At 44.9% G+C, this 27642-nt stretch overlaps 1 protein-coding gene across 4 annotated transcripts in view; it reads right to left on the reverse strand.

Annotated features, from left to right (window-relative positions):
- Window positions 1-27642, reverse strand: part of CABIN1 (calcineurin binding protein 1) — a 326274-nt gene that overhangs the window by 226869 nt on the left and 71763 nt on the right. For 2 of the 4 annotated variants that reach the window (XM_077461572.1, XM_077461571.1), the window contains exons 21-26: window positions 18272-18478; window positions 16640-16785; window positions 15969-16227; window positions 10375-10635; window positions 3701-3852; window positions 3419-3510 (exon numbers count right to left, since the gene is read on the reverse strand). In XM_077461572.1, coding sequence (XP_077317698.1) covers window positions 3419-3510; window positions 3701-3852; window positions 10375-10635; window positions 15969-16227; window positions 16640-16785; window positions 18272-18478 — 1117 coding nt within the window. Of the gene's footprint in view, window positions 1-3331; window positions 3511-3700; window positions 3853-10374; window positions 10636-15968; window positions 16228-16639; window positions 16786-18271; window positions 18479-27642 lie in introns of all 4 variants that reach the window. The other 2 variants (XM_077461570.1, XM_077461569.1) reach the window with 1 other exon arrangement.

Here is a 27642-nt window from a genome sequence, read left to right on the forward strand (position 1 = left end):
CGAAAGATGCTGCTTGCAGCACTTTTTTCCTGTCCCGCAAGTGCGCCTCCCCGGTGTGAAAGTACTCTGCTTTCACACTGGGAAGGTATGAGAGGCGCATTACAGGCGCTATTTTTAACGCTAAAATGCCTGAGAAGTGCCTCAGTGTAAAAGGGGTCTAAGATTCCCTACGAGATGTGCCGACAGGCAAGCTAGGTGTTTTCACTGCATTTTCACCTGCATTGACACACAAAGATTAGTCAGTGTATGTAAGATTCTATCATTAATTTCTACAGAGTGTAAACAGGATCACAATTGCACACATGCAAAACCCAATTGTAGCCATTTCTATTACTTTGAATGTTAAAAATTATTTTAAATATGTTAAATTTGAAATATCCTTTCATTGGGAGAATACAATATTGGTAAACTTTTGCTTAACATGCAACTTTACGGTAAGTCCGCCAATCAACTAACCTGGTTGGCCCTTTTGATCAACAATGAAATAATGACTATGTACACTTATAAACATTGAGGTTGATTTACTAAAACCGGAGCGTGCAAAATCTGTTGCAGCTCTGCACAGAAACCAATCAGCTTCCAGATTTTTTTTTTGTAAACACAACTGAAAATGCTGTCATACCACTTTGGATCCGACTTTGCCCTGCGACTTGAAGTCTGACATCTGTCCGACTTCAATGAACAGGGATCCGACTTTGATCCCTAACAATACCAGGCTCTGTGTCTGGTATGAATCTTTAGGGGAAACTACACGCCAATTTTTTTTTTTTTAAACGGCATGGGTTCCCCCTCCAAGAGCATACCAGGCCCTTCAGTCTGGTATGGATTTTAAGGGTAACCCCCACGCCGAAAAAACAGCATGGGGGTCCCCCAGAATCCATACCAGACCCTTATCCGAGCACACAGCCCGGCAGGTCCGGAAAGGGGGTGGGGATGAGCGAGCGCCCCGCCTCCTGAACCGTACCAGGCCGCATGCCCTCAACATGGGGGGGTGCTTTGGAGCCCTGCGCCCCCCCCAAAGCACCTTGTCCTCCCCATGCCAATATAAGTAGTGACACACCATGCACCTGGCATTAGAGCGGGAGAGAGCGTAGAGTCAAAGTCAGAGGAAGTACAGAGGGAAAAGACAGTGGAGAAGACTGGGCAAAAGAGCAAGAAGACAGCGGACAGAGGGAGAAGAACCGGAGAGAGTACAGAGAAGATCCGACAGAGGCAGACTTCAGCGGAGGACACAGAAGATGTACCCGATACTCATTCTAATAGGGTGGGGGGCCGGGATCTGGGGGCCCCCTTGTTAAATGGGGCTTCCAGATTCCGATAAGCTCCCCGCTGCAGACCCATACAACCAAAGGCCAGGGTTGTCGGGAAGAGGCCTTGTCCTCATCAACATGGGGACAAGGTGCTTTGGGGTGGGCCGCCCCAAAGCATCCACCCCCCAATGTTGAGGGCATGCGGCCTGGTACGGTTCAGGAGGGGGGGCGCTCACTCGTCCCCACCCCCTTTCCTGACCTGCCAGGCTGTGTGCTCGGATAAGGGTCTGGTAAGGATTTTGGGGGGGGGGAAACGGCATGGGGGTTCCCCTTAAAATTCATAGCAGACCGAAGGGCCTGGTATGCTCTTGGAGGGGGAACCCATGCCGGTTTAAAAAAAAAAAATTGGCGTGGCGTTCCCCTTCAAGATCATCAGAGGACAAGTTGCATGCCAAAGTCGGATCAGTCAAGGCGACGATCCGACTTTGATCCGAATTCAGTGATATTCAATGGGCTGAAGTAGGATGAAAGTCAGACCAAAATAGTGCAGGGAGCTTTTTTAAAGTCGGGCTGACTTGTGTCGGACCAGTTAGGACGGCTCCTACAGGGAAACATTGATTTTCAAACCTCATGTGACATGAACTCCCAACGTTGGAGCATTTGTTGTACCAGTGTGAACCCGGCCTTAGTAAATCAACATCATTATATTAAATCACATTAATCTGCTTATGTGATCAAGATTCAGCGTTGAGAAGTATAGGAATGATCTGCAAACAACAGACAATGCAATCCACTATGTACACAGTTTGCAAAATAATTTCCCTATAATAATAATAGTTCTATGTATTCAGACAGAAAAACACATACTTGTACATAATTTGATAAGCAAACATGCCAAAGGCTACCAGTATACATAGAAAATGAATTCAGAAACCTCAAAGAATTACTGTTAACTGTGTTTCTTAGTCACACAAAATAGCAAGGCAAAGCTTAGCCGTAGGTGAAGCAGGGAGGCAAGGAACAACAGGTGAGAAGCAACAGTGGATCCCTGAGTAACAGGCACATTGCAATACACTCAGGCAGCGTCAAATAACAGGAAACAGGTCTGCAGGTGCATGGAATCCACAAATACAGAATTGTATTGCCCAGCTCAGTGACATTTTAAATTGTGCTTTCCAGCACTTCAGCAACGTCATTTGGTTGTCCAGTGGACAGGAAAAAAATAAAACTCAAATCCATTATATAGATTTTGTAAAAAAAAAAAAAAAAAAAAATGACTAGAAGTTTTGGGTATTTGGAATTTGTATCATTTTATATTATGGTCATATAAATGAATTAATGGATGAATGAATGGAATGCATTTGAGTGAAATTTCACAGACAGGGGTATGACGAAGGTAATGTTAATATAGTTCAGTTGAAGCGCACTGAATGTACTGGGCCAAGCAAGAGGACAATCCAATCCATCAGCATGCATCTCCCCCCACCAGCGAGAAAGAAAAAGGGGGATTCAGGAATGTAGGTGCCTCCTCCAAACGGGACAGAGTCGACCTTAGAAGACACAGAATATAAAATGTATGAAACTATTGGATACAGCTCTATGTATATGGCTAAACTAATAATAAACAACCTTTCAATTAGCTTTTGAAATATCCCTGATGGAACAGACATTCTTCCTTATGGTCTATATGCCATATAATTTACCCCACCTACCTTACTCTAATCTACCCTTATGAGTGTCATAGTAAATAATATATGTGATATTTTTAGTTAATCAATCACAAATGCAATTTTAGATGTATAATTTTTTAACATTTGTGTCAGCCAGGTAAAATTCTATTAATCCCGTTTGAGTTTGGCATTTGCAACAGCAGAAGCCTTTACGACAGACTATGAGTATGACGTAAGAAATGCTTTCAGCAGAGGGGAATGAGAAGCAGGTTAGTGAACAGCAAGAAATCCCTGTCACCCAGAATGCCAGCCAGAGCTGTGGGTGATGGCCAGAAGATGTTCCCCTGAGCACACCTCCCCAGCATTCAGAGCTTTGCCTGGCGCTGGTGGTATTGAGAAGGGGGACTGTACCGTCCGGCGTGGCCTGATGACGGGGGGGTTTACATTTGATGTAATCGTGGTCAGTCGGAGTGGCTGTGTAAGGTGGAGATGTCAGACCTGGACCAGAGGAGGAAGGCATGGAATTTCCAGGACCCGGCATCGTCCCAGCCGAAGAATGGGAGTCCTCATCCAACGTACTATGCTTCTCCCTGTTTTACAAGAATAAATTAAACTGCATCAACACCACTTGATGTACAGTACACGAGGCATAACAATAACCCTAATCAAAATAACATCATAACCACACAGACAACAGCATATTTATACATAGAACACACCTTTATCCAGTAACTGTAAATATGTAATGTAACATGCATACTTATCTGGATAACTACATACTTTTCATTGGATTTAGGTGCATTTTTCTCCTCTCCTTTGGCGAATGGCCCCTCTGAAGCTTCTTTCATGACGGCGAATAACATTTTATGATCCAGCTCATGGACAGGTTTCTCCAGCAGTTTCAAGACGGAGGCATGAAGACGGAAGTACACCTATTAAAAAATAGTATAAATCTGTACAGGTATGTATTTTCTGTGCACCTACAGCTATATCAGGGGATATCTGGCACTAAAATGAAAATGGCTCACTATACCTTCATTTATACATAAACTAAGGCCTGATTTTAAAAGGGACCCACCCTGTTGCTATCCTAAAGAAACTCAACGAGTGTCACTCTGTAACAAAACAGGCTGTTTGGCAGACAGCAATGGAAATCTTTGGTTGCTTTAAGAGCTACAGGCAGCGATGATATCTGATATTTCCGAATGTGTTATATAGCATGTTTCCTACTGAATGAGGTGGCTCCTATTGACTACTGTCCTGTAGTGAAGTGTGCTTTTGGAGGAAGAAAAGCTGCACCCTGTAGCACTTGAAGCAACCACAGATTTTCTTCATTCATACCAAACAGGTAGGCGTTCAGCTTTTACCCTAGGTTCACATATCCAAGATTTGTGCGTGCCGCCTGCCGTGCCTGCATTTCTGCAAAGAAAAAAAAAAGGTGCATGAAGATTTTTTAAAAAGCAGGGCGCAGGGAAATCGCATGGTCTTTTTGACCATGCAATCTCCCTGCAGTTCCCGCACGAGATTTTACATGCATGGGGGTACCATTCAGAATGTGTTTCGGCAGAGCGGTGCATTTTTCCCATTGGGTGTGGGAATCACTGCGGTTCCTGCACCGGCAGAGATGTGAACGTAGTAATAATAATAATAATAATAATAATAATAATAATAAAAAAAATAGTGAAAATCATTTAAAAAAAAAACATTGTTTTTGGCCCATAGAGTGTGAATGAATGGTTTGCAACTGGAGCTGCCTATTACTCTATGAGGATGCAGCGGCTGTAAGAACACAACGGCAAGTCCTAATTTAACAGGTGTGGGGGGGGGGGGTGAGTGACCCGTAGGCATACGCACCCACACGCCTGTTAAATTAGGACCTGTGGCTGTGTTAGTACAGCTGCTGTATCATCATGTCCCATATCGTAATATAGGTGACCTGCACACAGCAATAGCCACACTGTACAGGCCATAGAGCTGCACGATTCTGGCTAAAATGAGAATCACGATTTTTTTGCTTAGAAGATAGATCACGATTCTCGCAGCGTAACATCATCTTTCACATTGAAACAAAAAAAAAATTGTGCCAACTTTACTGTTTCGTTTTTTTTTTATTTATTGAAGTGTATATTTTCCCAAAAAACTGCATTTGAAAGACTGCTGGGCAAATACAATGTGACATAAAATATTGCAGCAATTGTCATTTTATTCCCTAGGGTCTCTGAATATATATATATATATATATATATATATATATATATATAAAATATGTTTGGGGGTTCCAAGTAATTTTCTAGCAAAAAATATTGATTTTAACTTAAATTAAAAGTGGTTAAACTTCCTGCATTTACACAAAGCTTGGCAGACTGCCCAGATTATTTGTTTACACAAGAAGTTCTTTCCCTTTGATCTAAGAAGTAAGCCTTATGCTGCATACACACGATCAAATTGTCCGGCAGACTTACTCCGGCAAACAATCCGCCGGACTTTCTAACCAACAGACTTGGCCACACATGGACACTCCGAAAGTCTGGCGATTTCTAACGCGATGACGAACAACACATACAACGGGACTAGAAAAAGGAAGTTCAATAGCCAGTAGCCAATAGCCTCCTTCTCGTACTTGCTGAGCATGCGTCATTCTTAGTCCGCCGGACTAGCACACTGACGAACAGATTGTCTGCTGAAAGCCAAGGCCGGCGGACAAATTTTGAGTCAAAACTTTCTAAGTCTGCCGGACTTTACGATGAAAAAGTCCGCTGGAGCCCACACACGATCGAATTGTCCGGCGTAATGCGGTCCGGTGGACTAAGTCGTGTGTACGCGGCATTAGTTACAATGTTTCAAGTTCTACACTTGGCAGATTGCCCAGGATGCTTTCTTTTGACAGCTGAGTGAGCAGATAATCTCTCCACTTGTTTATATGAAAGAATCACCTACTCTCAGCGGAAGAGTTCGTAAGGGGGGGGGGGTGTGTGAATCGAGATCACGTTTTTTTTTTACGATTAATCGTGCAGCTCTAACAGGCCACAGTGTGATTGAGCCCCAAGAACTCATTTACGCAGAAAGTCTAACTTAATACAGTTTTATCTTTAAGATTTAGCAGGAATTTGGTCAATTATGTTATGCTTGTGTCTGCTCATAATGATTTTAATGAAAATATAATTTTATTATATTCATGGGGGGTGGGGGGCCATGTCAGATAGAAATCACAGTGCCCCGTACAGCCTAACAGCAAGCCTGATCCCACCCACTGGCTCCAACAAAATTCTTATGCCTCGTACACACGATCAGAAATTCGGCCATCAAAAGTCTGATGAGAGCTTTTGGTCGGAAAATGTGATTGTCTATATGCTCCATTGGACTTTTGCTGGCCAAATTTCGGCTAGCAAAAGATGGAGAGCATGTTCTCAATTTTTCGGTCCGAAAAAGTTCCTATCCGAAAATCCTTTTGTGTGTGCAATTCCGATGTGCAAAAAATTAACCCATTCTCAAATTCAACTACAAGACGGAAGCTATTGGCTATTGAACTTCCTTTTTCTAGTCCCATTGTACGCGTTGTACGTCACCGCGTTCTTGACGGTGGGAATTTGTTGTGATCGTGTGTACGCAAGACAGCTTGAGCGAAATCCCATCGGGAAACCCCATCAGAGCTTTTTCCAACCAAAATTCCGATCGTGTGTACACGGCATTACCCTTGCATTTTAATAATGTAGCATCCTCAAAGCACACAAGCAGAACAAAGAATTGTAGAGGTGCATGTGCTGTACTAAAGCCATTGCTGCTCCAACTGCACATGTACACCGAGTGCTATGCACTGTCCCTGGCTGCACATGCACAGTTCGTCAAGAAGCAGAAATGCCACTTTAATTAACCTTTATGTAAACCCCAGATAATATGTATTCTTCTGCACATTGTTGAAAAGTTATAATAAGATAAAAATGTATCATCATCACTGTGCATCACTTTCTACCTACTTTGAAACATAATCATGAACAAGCAAATCAAACTATTAAAAATTTTAAATATGTGCCAACAGCAGAGAAAATCTCCTTGTTGGTCCTATTCATTACAATGTAAAATTAATTTCCTGGATCAATAAATTCTATAACGAGTTCTAATAATTAAATCTGGAGATTATGTTTTCTACACGAAAGGGGCCCGTGCAATTTGCAAACAGCCATTACAATGTTCATTACTATGTCTATTGGCACAAAAATCCTAAACCTGACTACCTTCTCATGTATGCAAAACATTATTGTATTTCAAATCCATAGGCTTTTAAATTGTGATAAATACAAGTTCCAAATGCCAGTCAATACCTTTTACATTACATTTTTAATTAAGAAAATGATGGTATTTCATAATGAATTTCACACTGGGGTCCTAAGACCCCTTTCACACCACACCGCCGATAGCGTGGGCGGTAAAAAACTAAAAAAAAGCGGCGTTTTACCGCCGGATTTGCGGCACATTTCGGCCGCTAGCGGGTGCTTTTACCCCCGCTAGCGGCCGAGAAAGGGTTAAAACCGCCGGCAATATGCCGCAATAGCGGTGTTTTTCCGGCGGTATTACAGCGCTGCCCCATTGATTTCAATGGGGAGCAGCGGTGGAGGAGTGGTAAACACACCGCTCCTTCACCGCTTCAAAGAAGCTGCTGGCAGGATTTTTCACTGACGTCCTGCCAGCACACCGCTGTAGTGTGAAAGCCCTCGGGCTTTCACACTACAGACAATGGTGCAGCTTCTTTAGGGCGGATTGCAGGCGCTATTTCTAACGCTATAGCGCCTGCAAAACGCCCTGGTGTGAAAGGGGTGATAGAGTTGCAAAAGACATCGACTTAGCACACTTGGGGAATAATCACGGTAATTGGGCTAAATGTGCAGGATATGCTTGAGCATCTACTAGCAAAACTTGCTGCATGATCACTGCACTTAGGCTAAATGTAAAAAGATCTGTTTAGGTTTCTAAAAGCCTGACTTGAGCCATAATCACTGTGATGAGGCCAAATGTAAAATTATCTGTAATCAGGCTAAAGCCCCTTACACACAGGCAGAATATCAGGAGATATTTGCCAGTACAAAAAATACCGGCTAACATTCTGCCCGTGTGTATGTTGGTCTGTCAGACATGCATGCTGGAAAACCAGCAGCCGACTGACTCCCGATCAGCGCTCTCATCCAATGCCAGAGAGCGCTGATTGGAGTGTTCTGGTGGGAGGGCCACCCCCCTGTCAGAACACAACAGCTCAGTGGGGGAGATCGCTGAACTAACCTTGCATGGTTAGTATATCGGCTCCTGACCGAAGTGGTCAGGCTTTTTTCGTACAACCGAAAAAAAAACTGTAGTGTGTACCAGGCTTTACCATAAAAGGATCTTCTCAAATATCTGATAGCCAGACTTGCTGCATGATCACTACAATCAGACTAGACATAAAAGTATCATCTACCTACTTGTGTAGCTAAATGATCTCTGCAATCAGAATGACAGATCTGCTCACAAACTGCAAATTAAAGAAAGAACCTTTTCTGGACACACTGAACTGTATTATGAAACCGGAACTATACATCTTCCTGCTAGGGAGCAGAGGTAATACAGCAGCTGGGGTTAGTTTTTACTGCTTGAGGCTGGGTTGTCACATATGCAAACTGGATGCAGCTTACACCACATCTAATTTACAGATAATTTGAAAATATGTTCTTTTCAATGGGTCTGGTTCACATATGTGCATTGCATCCGCACTCCACATTGCACATAAAAGTGTGTGTTTTCTAGGAAGTGTGGTGCGAATTGCAGGCACATCATCTTCAAATGATTCCCGGATGTGTTCCGTTGTAAACAAGAATTTTCTCCCTTTCCTCCTACACCTCTCCCTAGTCAACTGATCTGCAACTACAATGGAGAGGAACCACAAATCGTTTATATCTTCACAGGGAAACTGGAGCTGCAATTCGCACCGGACTAGTGTGAACCCAACCTAAGGGATATTTTATTCCTAGTGCGCTGATATTTTGGGACTATACAACCAGGTTGGTTGCTATAAGCAAGTCCTTTTTGTTATCTTTAGGTTTCATATTTCAGTACCCAAAGGGAACAATGGAGTTCCAGTTCTAGAGGCTTGTTCCTGCTATAGGGAACATGTAAAACACACGGCCTGCCCTTGCACTTCTGTTACAGCTGCATCCCCACCTTATCCGCCCCACATTGTCTAAGCAGTCGGCAGCAGACAGGACAATAGAACTCCTCCGCCAGATCCTGTGTTTCTTCGTGCAGCTCGTCTCAGCTAACCCCCCCCCCCTTCCATCCGCCTCAGCAGTTGGCAGCAGAGAGGACAGAACTCACCCTAACAAATCCTGTGCCTCTCTGTGCAGCTGCAGCACCTCCTTGTCTCTGCCTCCCCTGGAGTCAGGATTCAGCAGACTCCGGCAGCTGACTCCAGCCCTCCTCTGGTTCTCCTCCAGTCTCTGCACTTTCTGCTTCCCAGCTCCACCCCTGCTTCTTCTTAGCTGCAGCAGAAGGTAAGGGGGTGGGGGGGGGGGGGACTCTGGACCTCTAGTTTTACAGATACAACCGGCATTGATATAAAGGGCAACAATAATGCTGATGCGGCCCACCATGAAATTGAGTTTGACAACCCTGGAGATGTACTTTTGTAAAGATAACAAGTTTTATAGTGCTACACTAAAAGCATGATATTTTATGGCATCTCCTGCCACTCAGGGAGAAACACTATTCTCTACACGTATGAAAAAAAATACGCTCCTGATACAGGTGATTACTGGGTTTTATGCTACGTCTTAAGTCGGCCATAGACAGATTAAAATTGGGCCGGTTCAGCACAAACTGGCCAAATTTCGATCTGTCAGTGGGTAGGTTGCACTGAAGTCGATCCATAGACTTCAGTGCAACCTACCCACTGCCTGATCACTGCCAGCTATAGCCGTCAGCAGTAATCATTGTGTTCTGCCAGTGAGGAAGGCTCTCTGCGCTCAGCTCCAGAACACAATAGCCCTGCAGGAGGGATTACCTCATCAACATTGACTGTGTTGCTGGGTAAATCAAGCTATTTTCTTTCCTTCAACCAAAATTGCATAGTATAGCCTTATAAATGCTATGTGTAGATCCACTGAATAGCCCAAGGCATTTATAGTTTAGCTCATCAGAGGAACTGACTTGAACAGCATGTTGTGATCCACTGTCATCAACAACCCTGTGCACTAAGTGTAAAGGTGACAAGATTGGCACTTTCATAGAACAGGGCCTTGTCCTTTTGCTTCATCTTGGATCACCTGTAAGCCCTGGATAGCTGACTGTTCTGCACAAAACAGAAATTACCTGGGTTACAGTCTCAGTCTGAATGGATCTGCAACTAGATCTTGTTAAGGTGGCCTTAAGGAATAGCCCTGTGGTCTGCAGTAAGACCAATGTTTTGGAAACATATAAAAGATAAATGTTACCTCTAAAGCCTCCATGGCCAGCTCTGGAGGATTGTGATAGTGAATCTTCTTAGGATAACGAGCTGCTTCCTCATGCAGGTAATGAGCTGCCTGTTTGTAGTGTTGCAGATACAGTTCTGGAGCAGATTTCTGTTTCTCACAAATTTTGCCCAACATATAATGAATCAACCACTCTTCCTCGTCTCCATCTCCTTCACAACGAGAAGCAGACATAAAACATTGCTTGGCTGTCTCAAGCATGCTGTCTCGACGTTCCTTTAACTACAAATGAATATAGAGATATTAATTAATTAAACCATCATTCTATTGGCAACCAAAAGCAGTACAACGTATTGCATGTAATTAAAGAAAGACTATTTCTGTGAATTGTCTTTACTGCAAAGCACAGGTAATGTTAACCAGTTAGCGATTGCACCCATATACCACTTTCAGACCAGGGAAAATTATTTTTCCTTTCTCATCCATTGAGGATATCAATAGTCACAGTCTTGAACATATGGGTTGTGCAAAAGCTTACAAACAAGATAGAGTAGCCCTGGATTTTTTATGTAGCTATATAAAAATAACACGAACACTAGCATAAAATCAAGAAATTTATTTCAACAATGTCAATCTTTGGTTCACATTAGATGAGAAGATTTTAAAAGAGACTCCACATGCAAACTCAACGCATTTCAAATATTTTTCTTCAGTAGTACACGTTCTTGAAAATACACCAACTGCTAATACCCTGAAACCAACCAATGGTACTCCTTTTTCTCATAGAGGGAAATTCACAAGAGAGGGCAGGGTAGAATATTTAATCAATTATATGGTCTCCCAACAGAGTGATAACACAACATAACATAAATCACTTAGTAGTGTGCGCGAGATCCTAATGTACAGAACAAATCTTCAAATAGCAACTATCAATATCAAATGGTGCATCCCCAGGGGTCCCTCCAGACATGAAAGGCAGAAGAGGTCTCCCGTTTATTACAGCATTTTTAGCAAGATTCGGAACAAAATCACAAACGACACCCCAGATTCAGCAGCCGCCAGCATATCTGAACAGCAGCTGCATCTCATTGAATGCTGCAGCTGTTCATCCAAAAAATTCTCCATCTGGTTCCTTTGATTTTTCAAGCAAAGGATGGCAGGTAGGGGCTGGTGACAGGGCCTTTCAGAGCAAATTATAGACAGGTCATTAGAAACTAGATACAAATTTTCATAGTGCTCCCTGTTTATGAGGAGGCTGAGGACTTGCGTTTGCTATAATAAACCCAGTCTGGTAAACTAGATGAGCAGGACTGCCTTTCCCTACAAAGGGTTAAAGATTTGCATGCCCGGCTGGCTGGTGCAATAAAAAAAAAAACAGCCCTAACAGTGATGTAGAGAAAAGTCCTAAATTGAAGAAAAATGTTTAAGAAAAAAAAAGGTGGCAGTAAAATTAGGTTAACCACTTTCAGACCGGACCAATTTGCTGGTCAAAGACCAGACCACTTTTTGCGATTCGGCGCTGCGTCGCTTGACTGACAATTGCGCGGTCGTGCGACGTGGCACCCAAACAAAATTGGCGTCCTTTTTCCCCACAAATAGAGCTTTCTTTTGGTGGTATTTGATCACCCCTGCGGTTTTTATTTTTTGCGCTATAAACAAAAATAGAGCGACAATTTTGAAAAAAACGCATTATTTTTTACTTTTTGTTATAATAAATATCCCCCAAAAATATATAAAAAAAAAAAAATTCCCTCAGTTTAGGCCGATACGTATTCTTCTACATATTTTTGGTAAAAAAAAATCGCAATAAGCGATTATTGATTGGTTTGCGCAAAAGTTATAGCGTTTACAAAATAGGGATAGTTTTATAGCATTTTTATTAATAATTTTTTATTATTTTTTTTTTTACTAGTAATGGCGGCGATCAGCGATTTTTATTGTGACTGCGACATTGTGGGGGACCCATCGGACAATTTTTGGGACCATTGTCGTTTATACAGTAATCACTGCTATATAAATGCAGTGATTCCTGTGTAAATGACACTGGCAGTGAAGGGGTTAACCAGTGGGTGGCAGTGTAGGGGTTAAGTGTTCCTAGGGGTGTGTTACTAACTGTGGGGGGGTTGGGCTTTCATTTAGTGAACACTGATCTCTGCTCCAATCACATGGAGCAGAGATCAGCATCACTAGTTGCTAGGCAGAATGGAGAAATGCTGTTTACAACGGCATTTCTTCATTTGGCCGCTCCGTGAGACGATCGCGGGTATGCCTGCGGCGATCGAGTCCACGGGTCCCGCGACCGGACTCACGGGGGCCCCGACCAGCGCGGGAGCGCGCCGCCGGCGGCGCGCTCCCGATGGCAGTGCGGCAAATTTAAAGGGACGTACATGTACGCCCATTTGCCTGCCCGTGCCATTCTGTCGACGTACATCGTCGTGCGCTGGTCGGCAAGTGGTTAAACTTTTACTAGCAGAACTGAATAAAAGATGTCCATTCTCCCAGGACATAAGCAAAAATCTGAGGGTGCACTGCTAGTATTAGGGGGGTATACTGAGCTGCCCTAGTTTTTTTTTTTTTTTTTGCCAGTGTCCAATCATCCTGTAGACAGCAGTATGACTCGAAGGTTAAAAAAACGTTTTCCTCAATGAACAAGAAACAAATTATTTTATTTTCTATGCAAACTATAAACAATGATCTTAAATACCAAAGAAAACATTTTTTTTTAGAGCGGTTGTAAACCTCAAACATGAAAAATGAACACAGAACATCCCACTACAGTGTGTGTACTAGCCTGAATCCAAAGCACAGAGTGAAACGCCTTTCTCTACCAACAGCATGAATAACTTCTGACAGTTTTTCCCAACACAACAGCGTCCCAGGAGATGGCCGTCACCCTCCAGCACACAGCAGATGACTCATTGCCTTAGGGCTGTATTTTTGTATGAGCCTGTAAGCCTGTGTAGAGGGGGGTGTGTCGCCTTCCCTGAATCACCTGTCAGATATTGGGAACTCTGTGCTCTGTAGTTTGTGTGACGTCGACAAAAGGGTGGGCCTTAACATCTACATGCATATATGTGCATGGTGACTGAGGTTTCTGTGCTGCACAATACAAGGGAAAGCAATCCCGTGTCCACCAATGGCCAGAGAAGGAGCTTGTCTCGGCTGAAACTGTTGAACAAAGGATGGTTCCCAGGAAGCCACACATCAATGCAGACCCACTGGTATTGGAATAAATGGTAGTTTCAGCCTGGGCTGCTGCCAGGCCACGCCCCCAATGTGTTTCACTCTGCCCCTCAGAGCTTAATCAAGGGGGCATGGCCTGGTGGGAGACCAGGCTGAGACTACCATTCAGTGCCAAAACCATTGGGTCTGCATTGATGTGCAGCCAAACAGTGGTCACATGATCAGCAAGTCTGTTCAGTCCCTCTGCCCTAAGACCCAGTAAAAGGGCTGTGGCAAATGAGAAGGTGCTAAAATGTTTATCCAAGCACTTGCAGTTTGAAAAAGTTAACAGTCAGTCTGTTAACTTGGAGAAAGAAGGAGCAAGGAAGTGCTTTGGCAACCTAGGCTACTGGGCTGTGTGTTTCTAGATGATGAACAGGAAGCTGTAGGGAGACACAATTCTAGTTGTGGCATGGAAGGGTGACTATGGGATTCTTCTAAAGTCAGCACTGGCCTTTGTAGCTGATTTCTAAGTTTCAGTTAAAAAACTGTGAGGCTGCCAAGATTCTTCTGCCAGAGGATATAAAGGGAGAGAACCTCCAAGAATAATACCAACAGGTGTAAATGATGGCTTGTTTTAGGGCACCTTTACACCTGCATCGCTCTTTGAAGGGCAATCCATGGTGGATCGCTTATCTAAGAGCGATGCGGGCACCACTGAGAGGCATTCAAAAGGCAATACTGTCATCTCATGAATGCATGTTTTTTTTTTTTCTTTCGACAGCTGATTTGACTTTTTGAATAAGGATACCATTCTGCAAATGCTAGCCTAGCCTTTGGCTTGCAGTTGGGCATGGTTCCTTCCACTTGAATATGGTGAATTTAACTGCAGTACTGCCTAGTGCATGTAATGAGGGGATCATTTTTGCGGCGCTGCAAAGCAAAGCATTGCATTGCAGCAGCATGTATATACTTCCATCCAGCTGCCTTTGTAGCTTAAGTGTAAAGTAAACCAAGTATTACTGTTTGTTAAACATATGCTACATTTATCCTGTGAAGGGACTATCCTACAGTGATACATAGAGATTAAATGAATCATCCTACAAAAGTTGTACCTATCTATCTGCAGTCTTCTCTTCTCTACATTTGTTCAAAGTCCAGAATATATAATGCTTCTTAGCCCTTGTACACACGGTCGGAGATTCTGACAACCAAATCCGTCGGATTTTGCCCGTCGGATTTTGTCCGAAACTGTTGCATACACACGGTCGGACAAAGTTGTCGGAAAATCCGACGCGATGATGTTATTTCGATGGGACTACGTTCACGCTAGTAGCCAATAGCTTTGGTGTAGGAATTTGATCTGAGCATGCATGGCACTTGTCCGATCGGAATTCTCTACACATGATGGGAGCATTTTGTCGGAAAACTTTACCAACAAGTTGGAAAACTTGGTCAGTCGGTTACTCCGACGGAAACAGTCCGATGGAGACCACACACAGTCGGAATATCCGACAAAACGGTCCGATCGAACACATTCAGTCTGAATCTCCGACCATATGTACAAGGGCTTAGAGTTCATAAAAAAGGGGGTGGAAAGTTTAAGTTACCCTCTGCAGAGCTCAGTGAGGAAAGGTCCAAAAGCTGATTGAAAGGAAGGGATTCACATAACTCACAGGTAGAGAGTCTGGCTGTCTAACTGCTGGAGCTCCCTCCCCGTCACCATTTTTTCTTGGTGTCTGCAAAACTTGTCAGAAGTGATTCATGCTGATAGCAGAGGAATGAAGCAGCAGACATAAATGACACTTAGTGCTTTTAATTGAGACAAGTATATACTATAGAGGGATATGCTTTGTTCACATTTCATGTCTGAGGTTTACTGCCACTTTAAGTGGTAAATTCTGGGTAAAGGTTCACTTGAACGGAGTACAATATGCAGAAAAAGACTTCTGGAAAAAGCAATTCATTGGCATTATCTTCAAATACTGTATATGTTAAAAACTGCATAGCTAATATAATATATGATAGCCTTATAATATGGACTCAATGAAGCACAGTGATTAGGATTATTATTCCTCAATTCCTAAGAGAATGCCCAGACTCTATGAAAACTCACTACACACTAGGTAGTTTATTCCACAAAAGCTTTTATTTCACCATTTGTTCGTCAAAGGTTCTGTAAATGTAATATATAAGTAGTCACCAGAGAAAAAAATACCCAAACTGCATACTTCAATGCAGTCATAAACATTTGTGTGCAGGAACCATTCATTCATTTCATTTAAATGCTATTATAATTACTCAAAATGTTACTCGCTAAAAATATACTATAGCTTCCCTGTAAGATGTAGATTTTGCTAGTTTTTCTTGTGACGAATTATTACTAATGAGGGCATCACTACGACAATAAATGGTAGGGGGTACAGGTCTAATGACATGATGCAGCGTCTTACCTGTGCCGCCACCTCCTGAGGGAACTCTTTGATCAACTGTTTGAGCTGACGGGAAGCAAAAGAGTGCAGAGTATAGGACATCGTGCCATACTCAATCCACAAGGACAGATTCGATTTGTCAATTTCCAGGGCTCGCTTAAAGCAGTTTAACACAGCAGTGGCATGTTTCCATATGAAGCCACTCTTCATATCATTAGAATTTAGTTTGTCCTGGATACGGCTTGCTCTTGCTAGGGCCATGCCAGCCCAGGAATCAAATCTGTGGGCACAGTGAAAGGAAAGGATGGAAGGAGGGGATATTAAAAGGCCAACTCCAAAAAACAAAAAGTGACAAAAAAACAGGGATTGAGACTCCGTTCACATTAGTGCAACTCCAAAGTCGCACGATTTTGAGTGGGACATTAATGCGACTTTACACTCTCTTGCACTCAAATTGCAAGAAAGTCCAATAAAAGTAGTACAGGAACCTTTTCAAAGTCACTGCGACTAAGTCACCTAGATTAAAACGCAGGCCATCAAAATCAATGGGCTGCGACCTGTCATGCAACTTTATGTGTCCAAAGTCGTATGACTTGTACACTAGTGTGAATGGAGCCTAAGCATTTCTGGGTGCTTAACACACAAACAGTTAGACAAGATATCTGTAAAACAGTAATGATTTGTTAACACACCTGTTGGGACAGATGCACATATCATGCATGTAGAATTTAATGGCTTTGGACTGCTCCTTATTTTTAAAATGATAATCGGCAAGAAGGTAATATATTTCATTCAGTACTTCAGGGGCATCATCTGCACCATCTGGAAGAGCTGGCACCTAAAAGAAATGGCACATGCTAGTAAAAGGATTACCATTAATAAAGTGTATGTAAACCCTAACAATCCATTAGCAATGAAATAAGCAGGGTGCCCATGATGTGCTTATGTTTGTGTTTTCATGTAAAATAAAAAAAGTAGGTCCACTTTTCTACCACGGAAACTTTGCTTTATTTTCGCATAAATGTTAAAATCTGCATTTTTGTGCTAGATAAAACTTTAACCACTTGCCGCCCAAGTCAATTTTGACCATTCTCACATTTATCTGCATTTTTTTTTTAGAAAATTAATTAACTGGAACCCCCAAACATGAAATATTTTCTGAAAGCAAAGGACCTGTAAAAAAAAATTTTGTTGTCGCAATATTTTATGTTACACGCCATTTGCGGTTTTTCAAATGTAATTTTTGGGGAAGAATTGCACTTTAATCAATTTTAGTGAACACAAACACAATAAAATAATTATTTGACAAAATATAAAAGATGATGTTATGCCAATTAAATAGATACTCAACATGTCATATTTTAAAGGATAGGTTCACTTTAACAAATAAATAAACAAATAAATGCACATTTTTTTCGCATGTAAAAAAATGTGCATTTATTATTATCATTTCTTTTTTTTTTGGAGCCTTAAGCATTACTTAAGCATTAGCGATCAGCTGGGGTGTGGGGAGCATTGGGAACATGTTAAATGTTCTAACCTAAAAACGGGTAAAATATGTAACATATTCCCAAAAATTAACTTTTAAAATTGCGCATGCCCACAGAATGGCGATAAACTACGGTACTTAAAAATCTCTACAGGTGACGCTTTAACAGCCTGTACAGGTTACCAGTTTAGAATTACACAGGTCTGGTGCTAGAATTATTACTCTCACTCTGATATTTGTGGCAATACCTCACATTTGTGGTGCGATCATCAATTACATATGTGTGCGGGACCTACATATTCATTTGCGCATGAGCACAGAGAAACAGGGGCGTTTTTTTACATTTTTATTATTATTAATTTTATTTTACTTTGTTTTTGACACTGGCTATTTACATTTTTTGATCAACTTTACTGCTATCACAAGAGATGAACAGCATTGGCAGTGATAGGTCCTCTACTGAGAGATCTGGAAACCCCAGGTTTCTCCTCTGTCCTCAAAAGCATCTGATCAAACTGAGATCGGTTTCATGGGATGCTTTACAAGCCGGTAAAGGCTCGTTAACAAACCAAAACGAAGAGGCAAAATCCTTGCGCTTCCGGTTTTATATAGCATTGAGATGATTGGGAAAGGAACATTCCTCCTTCATCTCTATGGTGTGCCTCTCTGTGTGCCAGTTTTAGTCTTAGTCTGCCCGGTGGAATGGGAGAGTTAGGGAAGGTGGCAGGAGGCAGCGGGAGGGGGTGGTGGACCACTTTCCACCATATGGTAAAAGATCCGGCAGTTCTATAGTGTAGCTGGGACACAAACATAACAAGAAATTAAGTTTCCATACCTTATTACTTGTGCCATCAATGTAAGCAGAGACGATGTCCATACTCAATTTAGGCTTATCAGATGGAGGTACAATTGTGGCCATCTTCTTTAGCAGGTTTGCTAGATCAGCAGAGACTGTACTGGTTTTGTAGCTATCAAATTCTGGTAGAGTCTTTGGTTTGAAGTACTCGAACAAAATAAGTGCATCTTCCCACAGCAACTCCACCTACAGGAAAAAAAAAAGAGTTACACAGGTACCATGCTGAAAGATTTGTTAGACACCCTCAACTGAAGCTAAATATAACAAAAGCACAGTATTTTTCTACACCACCCTGAGAATAAATTGACATGTTTGCAGATAGTGCTAAGGTGTTGGATTTTTGGATTACCTGTTATTATTGTAAGACAGGAAGTACCAAACTGAGATCCCACAGAGTGGCTGAGAGCGCGTACGCAAGATCACGTCCACAGTCAATGTTGGCGCCAGATGGCTTATTTAAAGGATGTTTTAATCCAGTGTCATTCCTGACTGGTCTTCAGCTATATTCTGTGCCCTGATCGTGCTCTGTGAATATATCCTGATACTGACCCGGCTTGCCTCTGACCTGATCTTGGGTTCTGCCTATATTGCTACTTAAAATTCCCTGACCTTGGTTACAGCCATGACTCTGCCTCGGTTTAGGATTCTGTACCTCGCTACAGACCGTGGCTTCCTTTATGACTTTTCTTCTGCCTCTGATTTGGCTCCACACTATTACAGTGTCTGCACTGGCTGCACTTAGCATCGGCTGCAGTCCTTCCTGTCACAAGCTCATGGGGAGCATTAGTGGACTATGCTCCCAAATCTATAGTATAACCAGAGTTCCCCTTTAACCTCCGCTGGTACTTCTCACTGTTCTGCTGTTCCTGGCGAGATGTTCTACTGGATCTCCCACACCTTCAATCCAGGGTTCTGCTATCAACATCTACTGATACTTATTTATTATTTCCTGTCCCTTGGCACTATCCCACTTCCAGTAGTGGGCAGGATGAAGGTATAAAGAGAGGCCAACCTTATCATTTCAGTCTCCTACCAAGAAGGTGACACTCTGGGGGGAAAAAAAAAAGGACAAAGACAAAATCTGACTGTCGAATGTACTCAAGGCCAGTAACACATCGACTCCCACTTGGAGGAATGACAAGATACAACCCAAGACAATAATGAAAACTCCTAGCCCCACTGGATGAATGACTGGGCCTCGATTTTCATGACCTTCTGATGCGACAATCCGGAAGTACCCAAGGACTGTCCAATGACATGTTCTCAATACAGGGAAAGCACATTCTTCTAGGCCAAGCTGGGGCAACTAAAATCATGGGAATTCCACTAAAATCCTGCAAAGCAGTCTAGGTAGAAGCTGCAACAGTGGAAAGGTATAAACACCAGAGCATCCACCACAAACATCTGAGGATCCCTGGTCCTGAAGACAAACCTGTCCAGTTTTGCATTGAACCTGGATGCCAGAAAGTTCACATCCAGAGTGCCCTACCGTTGACAGAGTTCCTTGAACTTCTCCTGTTGAAGGGCCCACTCTCCCGAAGAAGAATACAAAGAATACAAAGATCTGCCCAAGACAGGATGAGATCCACTTTCTGCTGGGCCACCTGACTCTTTGTGAGGATTTATGGATGCCACTACCATGGTGCCTGATTGAACCCTTACAGTGAGACCCTTCAGAAGTGTTGACCAATGCAGGAGAGCAAGAAAAATTGCCCTTTCCAGCCGTGACCAAGTTCCCTGTACCGAAAGTGGGTCCCAAACTGTGGCCAAATCCATCAAGCTGGTATGCATTGGTAATAGTCATTACTACATTATGCTTCTACATTCAGGACTATGGCCAAAGAAAAAGGACTGGAGTCCCTGCCCAGGCATAACTCCTCCCAGCAATATCTGCTATTCAGCAATGGATGCTGTGGGCAGCAATCTCTGACATACAGCATACCCAGTGACCCTGGCCTGGTACATGCATTTGTTTATGGAAATGTCACAATTTCTCTTACAGTGTTCCCTTGTGTGGGGTGTTTTAGGGCACAGGAGAGGTCAACCATTTTGTGTGCCATTTACTTATATAGGGATTTTGCCCACACTGCTCAACAGTATCTGTCTGACTTTTAAGCCATCTTGCCTTCCACGATCACTAGCTGAGCTATCTTCTCGCCATTAAGGCACAGCAAGTAAAGGGCCATGTGCTATTTTTGGGGGTTTCTGTCTCTTTAGTATTTTGGCATAGGCCAACACTCCACTCAGCTAAGTGGCCACTTCCCGCTGGGTTGCAGGCCTTTCATTTCAGTGGGAGCTCCCAGATACCTTCACTAGGTATGACATTTCACCCTGCAAAGTTTGTGCTATAATGGTTCCCTATGGGTCAGATTAGCTCCAAATCCCTGCCTTTATCTAGTGTCTCCACCATTTCAGGGGCACAATCCTCTTCTTCCTTTTTGTCAAGAAATTAATCGTCTGCAGCCATTTCTAGACTGCGAGATTAGTTTGAAGGAGTTCCCACTAGCCCCAAAACGTCTGAAATGCAAACATGGGCACTCTCCTCCCCCTCCTCCCCTTTTTCAGGAGGATGAGGCATTGAAGGAAAATCCTCTAGAGGAGGAGGAGGAGGAAGAAGTGGAAGTCATTGGGGATCAGGAATCCCCTGTAGATGAGTCTTCTCAGGAAGTCCATGGTTGTCTCTGACACAGAAGAGAGCAGTGGGCTTCCTGGTGGATGGGGTTGCATTAACCTAAAGTTGCAGCTGCCTGAAGGCTGCTTAAGGAGTGTGCCAAGCCCTTAAGGTCTGGGTGAAGCAGATACTCATTCTAGAGAAGCTTCTTAGTAAATGCCTTGGAGGATTCTACAACCTCAATTTCAAAAAAGGTGGGACGTTGTGTAAACTCTACATAAAAACAGAATGCAATGATTTGAATATCTCAAACCCATATTTTATTCACAATAGAAAACACATCACATGATTAAACTCAGAAAATGTACAATTTAAATAAATAAATAAATAAATAAATAAGGTAATTTTGAAATTGATGGCAGCAACAAGTCTCCAAAAAGTTGGGACAGGGCAACAAAAAGCAGGAAAAACACGTGGTACTAACAAGGGATGGGCGAATATTTTTCAACCAATTAAATTCATTTGCAATAGTTCAGTAACATGACTGGGCATAAAAAGAGCATCTTAGAGAGTCAGAGTGTCTCAGGAGTAAAGATGGGCTGAGGTTTACCAATCCGTGAAAAGCTCTGTCTAAAAACTTTCGAACAATTTCCGAAAAATGTTCCACAACATAAAATTGCAAAAACTTTAAATATGTCATCATCTATAGTACATATAATGACAAGATTCGGAGAATCTGAAGAAATATCTGTGTACAAGGGACAAGAACAAAATGCAATATGGGACACCAGTCATCTTCAGGCCCCCAGATGGCACTGCATTAAAAATAGGCATGATTCTGTAATGGACATCACTGCATAGGCTCAGGAATACTTTCAAAAATCACCGCCTGAACACAACTCGCTGTGCCACCCAAAAATGCAAGGTCAAAATCTATTATGCAAAGAAGAAACCATATTTGAACATGATCCAGAAACACCGCTGTCTTCCCTGGGCCAAAGCTCATTTAAAATGATCAGTAGAAAAGAGGAAAACTGTTCTGAGGTCAGGTGAATCTAAATTTTACATACTTTTTGGCAACTATGGGCACCATGTCCTACAGAATAAAGAGCAGAGGAACCTTCCGGCTAGTTATCAGAGCTCAGTTCAAAAGCCTGCCTCTCCGATGGTATGGGGCACATTAGTTTGAATGGAATGGGAAGCGTGCACGCCTGGAAAAGCACCATCAATGCTGAAAGATATAAGTTTTAGAGCAGCATATCTCCCATCTAGACGACATCTGTTTCAGGGAAGGCCTTCCATATTTCAGCAGGAGAATGCTAAAACGCATACTGCATCTATAACAACATGGTTTCATAGTAGAAGAGTCCAAGAGCTTAACTGGCCTACCTGCATTCCAGAGGCTTTCACCAATGGAAAATATTTGGTGTACCTTTAGCTATAAAGACAACATACTATAGCTACTCTCTTCCCCGATCATCGCAAATCCAAATTTATACTCTCATCTGAAACACCAAGGACCAGAATCCCCTCAGCCTCTACTCTGCGTAGCAAGCAGGGTAGAAGTTTTAGTGGGGGGGAAGTCATAAATCAGCCGATAATGTCCCCATGGAGCCAACGCGTCTGGCGCGTCCGCCCAGCAATTTCTTGTCCACAACCTCTGTACCTTCCAATTGAGTCGTGAGGCCAAGAGATCCATATCTGCTGTGCCCCACCTTAGGCAAATGAGCCGGAATACATCTGGTTGCAACGGCCATTCGCCTTGGTCCAGCATCAGATGACTTGGGTAGTCTGCCTGCCAGTTTTCTACACCCGGAATGTATACGGCCGACAGGGATGGCACATGCCGCTCTGCCCACTGCAGGATGTGAGCGACTTCCTGTGCTGCAGCCAAGCTCCTTGTTCCTTCTTGATGGTTGACATACGCCCTCACTGTGGCGTTCTCGGACTGGATCCTGACCGGACGCCCCTGCAGCCTCTTTGACCATGTGGAGAGGCACCGCCTGATCACCCGAAGCTCTAGCACGCTCTAACATCGGCAGGCGGAATTCTTCCTGCGTCCAGCGACCCTGGGCCGACTGTACGCCCAAAACTCCCCCCCCAACAAGTCAGGCTGGTGTCCATTGTGATCACCGTCCAATGGAGAGGAAGGAACGATTTTACAGACCAAAGCACCAGAGACCTCAGCCATCAGAGAAGGGATTCCCTGACTAGCTGGCTCACCCAAATTTGACAATCCTGAGATAACGGAGATTTATCCCAGTTGGACAGAATCTCATCCTGCAAGACTAGAGTGTGGAATTGAGAATACGGTACTGCCTCAAAAGTGGCTACCATGAGACCCAGGGCTTGCATGCACAAACGCAGCAACGACCACCAGCGGTTCACCAACAACTTCACCGCAGCTTGAAGAGTCTGCAGCTTGTCCGAAGGGAGAAAGACTCTCGTTTCTGAAGAGTTCAGCAGTAAGCCCAGGTACTCCAGACTTTGAGCCGTACCAACTCCGACTTCTGGAGGTTAAGTACCCAACCAAACTCCCAAAGAGTCTGTATAGTGATCACCACATCCTCCCTTAATTTTGAGGTGGAAGCTGCTCTCAAGAGGAGGTCATCCAGGTAACCCACGATTGCGATCTCACCTTGCCTTAACAATGCCAGAATTGGGGCTGACACCTTGGTGAAGACCCGGGGTGCTGACGCCAGGCCAAAAGGGAGAGCCACAAATTGGTAATGCTCTTCCCCGACTGCAAATCGCAGAAACCTCTGATGCCTGAGGCTTATGGGTAAATGCAAGTATGCGTCCTTGATGTCCAAGGATGCCAGGATGTCTCCCTGATGGAGTGCAGCGACCACAGAGCGAACGGATTCCATTCTGAACCTTTGTACTTTCACAAAGCTGTTGAGGGCCTTGAGATCAAGGACTGGACGGACCCCTTCCTTCTTTGGGACTACAGACAGATAGGAGTAGAATCCCTGAAACCTTCTTAGCATCGGTACAGGTACTATCACCCCACGCAGTAGCAGGTCCTGTACTACCCAAAACAGGGCCTCCCCACAAGCCGGAAGGAGATGAAGGTTGGAGGGAAAGAATCTGTTTGGTAGACAAGAAAAAAACTCTATCTTGTATCCTGATGAAACCAGTTCGCCGACCCATTGGTCGGAAAGTAGGGAGGTCCACCAAGCTGCAAACTCCCGAAGGCAACCCCCCCTCCCCCGGTAATAGATTTGCTCGCAGACTTGTTTGGCTTGCGAAACCAGGGACACTTTTGTCCCTCAGCAGGTGTCTTGTCGGACTGGGAACGCTTACCTGCTGACCCGGGCAGGCGAAAAAGCCACTTCTGAGCAGAAAAAGATGGCCCTTGTCTACGACGTGGCTCCTTACCCTTCCTGGACTGTGGGAGCAACGTGCTCTTGCCACCGGTAACATTCTTAAGAATATCATCCAGCAAGGCTCCAAATAGCCTCTCACCTTGTCACCTTGGAAGGGCAAATCCGCTAGTGCTCTCTTAGATGCCTGGTCCGCAGACCAGCATTTCAGCCAAATCAGGCGCCGTAGCACTACTAATGATACTGATTCTCTACAGAATAGGGGGACCATATCCAGGGCCGCATCACAGACATACTTAAGGCCATGCACCAACTGGTCTGCCAGTTATACGCAGACCGGGGAAGCCTGTTGCGTCTCCAGTTTTGCCCATTCGGTAAGTGTTTGCGACACCAAGGCCGTGGCCAACACTGGTCGCAACCCTGACCCCACCACCGTAAACATGGACCGGGCCACTGCCTCAGCCTCCCTGTCTGCAGGGTCCTTGAAGGCAGGAGTCCTTTCTACCAGAATTGTGGCTACTTTATTCAACCTGGATACCAGGGGGTCAACGACTGGAGGAGATGCCCATTTTTTCAGGAGGATCTCCTCAAAAGGGTAAAGCACCGACATTCTTTTCAGGACTGAAAAGGCCCGTTGCGGGCTTCCCCATTCCTTGTGAATGAACATATAAAAATAAGTTAAATACGGAAACACCTTAGCAGTGCGGGCCGGTTTGTGGGGTATCCCTAACCACTGTAATAAGTAGGGATGCACCGAAATTTCGGCCGCCGAAACATATCGGCCGAAAATGCCCTTTTCGGCAATTTGCCGAAAGGAAAAAACGGCCGATAATTGAGCCGAAAATGGGGCGGGGCCTGGGGCGGAACTCCGCCCCCGCTCCGCCCCTGGTGCCTCCCATGATGGGGGTGAATAGCGCAGGACTGATGCAGCCAGCGATGCCCCTCTGCAGTGAAGAGAGCCGCCTGGTTGAATAGAGCGCCGGGAACATCACAGCTTTAATTTCAATAGCTGTGTGTTCCCCCGTCGCGCGCCGTCACACACAGCCCCTCCCCCTTGTCCGGGGTTACTTTGATAGACAGATCACCTGTCCAGATTGGACGGGTGATCTGTCTATCAAAGTGCCCGGACAAGGGGGAGGGGCTGTGTGTGACGGCACGTGACGGAGAACACACAGCTATTGAAATGAAAGCTGTGATGTTCTCGGCGCTCTATTCAACCAGGCTGCTCTCTTCACTGCACAGGGGCATCGCTGGCTGCATCAGAGGAAGGAGATTTTCACAGCATTGCCACATATTGATAAGATTATTTACATTAGACTGATGTGTTTATCTAAGAAAACTATTGATAACAGCGGACATTCCCTGTAAGTAAACACAGGATCACCTCCCAGAATTACACCTACAACTGGGGATGCACCAAGACAGTAAGTACTCGCTGATTTCCTGTCTGCATCACAGGGGGCAACACTGGCTGCATCACAGGGGGCAACACTGGCTGCATCACAGGGGGCAACACTGGCTGCATCACAGGGGGCAACACTGGCTGCATCACTGGGGGCAACACTGGCTGCATCACTGGGGGCAACACTGGCTGCATCACTGGGGGCAACACTGGCTGCATCACTGGGGGCAACACTGGCTGCACTTATCTCTTTTATCAGGTCGCCAGACTCTGACCACCTCCTGTACCGTGTCGCCAGTCTCTGACCACCTCCTGTACCGTGTCGCCAGTCTCTGACCACCTCCTGTACCGTGTCGCCAGTCTCTGACCACCTCCTGTACCGTGTCGCCAGTCTCTGACCACCTCCTGTACCGTGTCGCCAGTCTCTGACCATCTCCTGTACCATGTTCTCTGTCTCTGACCACCTCCTGTACCATGTCCCCAGCCTCTGACCACCTCCTGTACCATGTCCCCAGCCTCTGACCACCTCCTGTACCATGTCCCCAGCCTCTGACCACCTCCTGTACCATGTCCCCAGCCTCTGACCACCTCCTGTACCATGTCCCCAGCCTCTGACCACCTCCTGTACCATGTCCCCAGCCTCTGACCACCTGTACCATGTCCCCAGCCTCTGACCACCTCCTGTACCATGTCCCCAGCCTCTGACCACCTCCTGTACCATGTCCCCAGCCTCTGACCACCTCCTGTACCATGTCCCCAGTCTCTGACCACCTCCTGTACCATGTCCCCAGTCTCTGACCACCTCCTGTACCATGTCCCCAGTCTCTGACCATCTCCTGTATAAAAATATTTTTTGAAAACAGTCATTTTCTGTATCGGTGCTGTTTCGGTTTTCGGCCTAGTGTATTTTTCATTTTCGGTATCGGTTTCGGCACCAAAAAACCCATTCGGTGCATCCCTAGTAATAAGTGCTCCTATTAGCGCTTTCTCCTGCGCTGACCCGGACACAGAGTTATCCTCACTGTCCAAACGGTCCTTGTCCTCATCCTCTGACACGTCATAACAGGGGCTGCCAGTCACAGCGGGGCCCGAGTCTGAAATAGAGCTCTCCCCAGTTGCGCCCGCACGCCGCTTCCACCCTAGCAACAAAGGACTCCAGGACCGCCGACAAAGCGTCAATAGGTACCGCAGGTGCAGGTGAGCCGGTTGCAATAACAGGGATGTCTGGGGAAGAAGTGCCAGCTTCTGATGCCATGCTGACCCACACTCACCTGTCACCACTCAGGGATCTAAGCCAAGGTACACAAAAGCCCACCCTCCTAGCTGTCACAAACTGAGGGGCCCCCCCCGCAGGACTCACCACCCTGACCCAGGTACCGAGCTGTGCTGCCTGCTCTCCCGTGTCAGCCATGAGATGTTCTGTGTGAAAATCGCCCTGTTCTAGAGCAAACAGTCACCCAGCGCTAGAGCTAAAACAAGCTGCGGCTACAAGAAAATGGCCACCGGCCATCCAAGCAAAAACGTCTCATGGCACAGAGAAAATGGCTACAGAACCTACAAGAAAATGGCCGACAATGATATCCTGACTAAGGCTACAGGAAAATGATCGTGGCCTCAAGAAAATGGCCACGGACCATGCGGCGGCCTCCCCTCATGGCGAACAGCCTGAACCCCTCCCGTGGCCCAGAAAAACAGGGAAAAGAATGAGCGCACCCCAACATCCAGCACAGCCCCCTGCCAAGGCCCGGAGGCCCCCCGGAGGAGCCCCGGCCAGGTACGTGCACCACACCTCATGCCCAGTCACACAGCGGCCCATAGCATGGGGAGGAGGGACAGGGAGAGAAGAAAAGGAGAGAGAGACCCTAGTCGACCTCCCAGAGAATGCCCAGCTGCTCCATCCTGCCAAGACAGGTGGAGCCGTACTTACCCCTCCTGGCGAGACTGCTGGACACATTCCACCACAGACCCATCACCCGAGCAGTACGGAGTGGCTGTCGGCCATGGCACATTG

Source organism: Lithobates pipiens, unplaced genomic scaffold (genome assembly GCF_037356315.1).
Source record: "Lithobates pipiens isolate NorthernLeopardFrog02 unplaced genomic scaffold, aLitPip1_a1.2 Scaffold_3, whole genome shotgun sequence".
Classification (NCBI taxonomy): domain Eukaryota; kingdom Metazoa; phylum Chordata; class Amphibia; order Anura; family Ranidae; genus Lithobates; species Lithobates pipiens.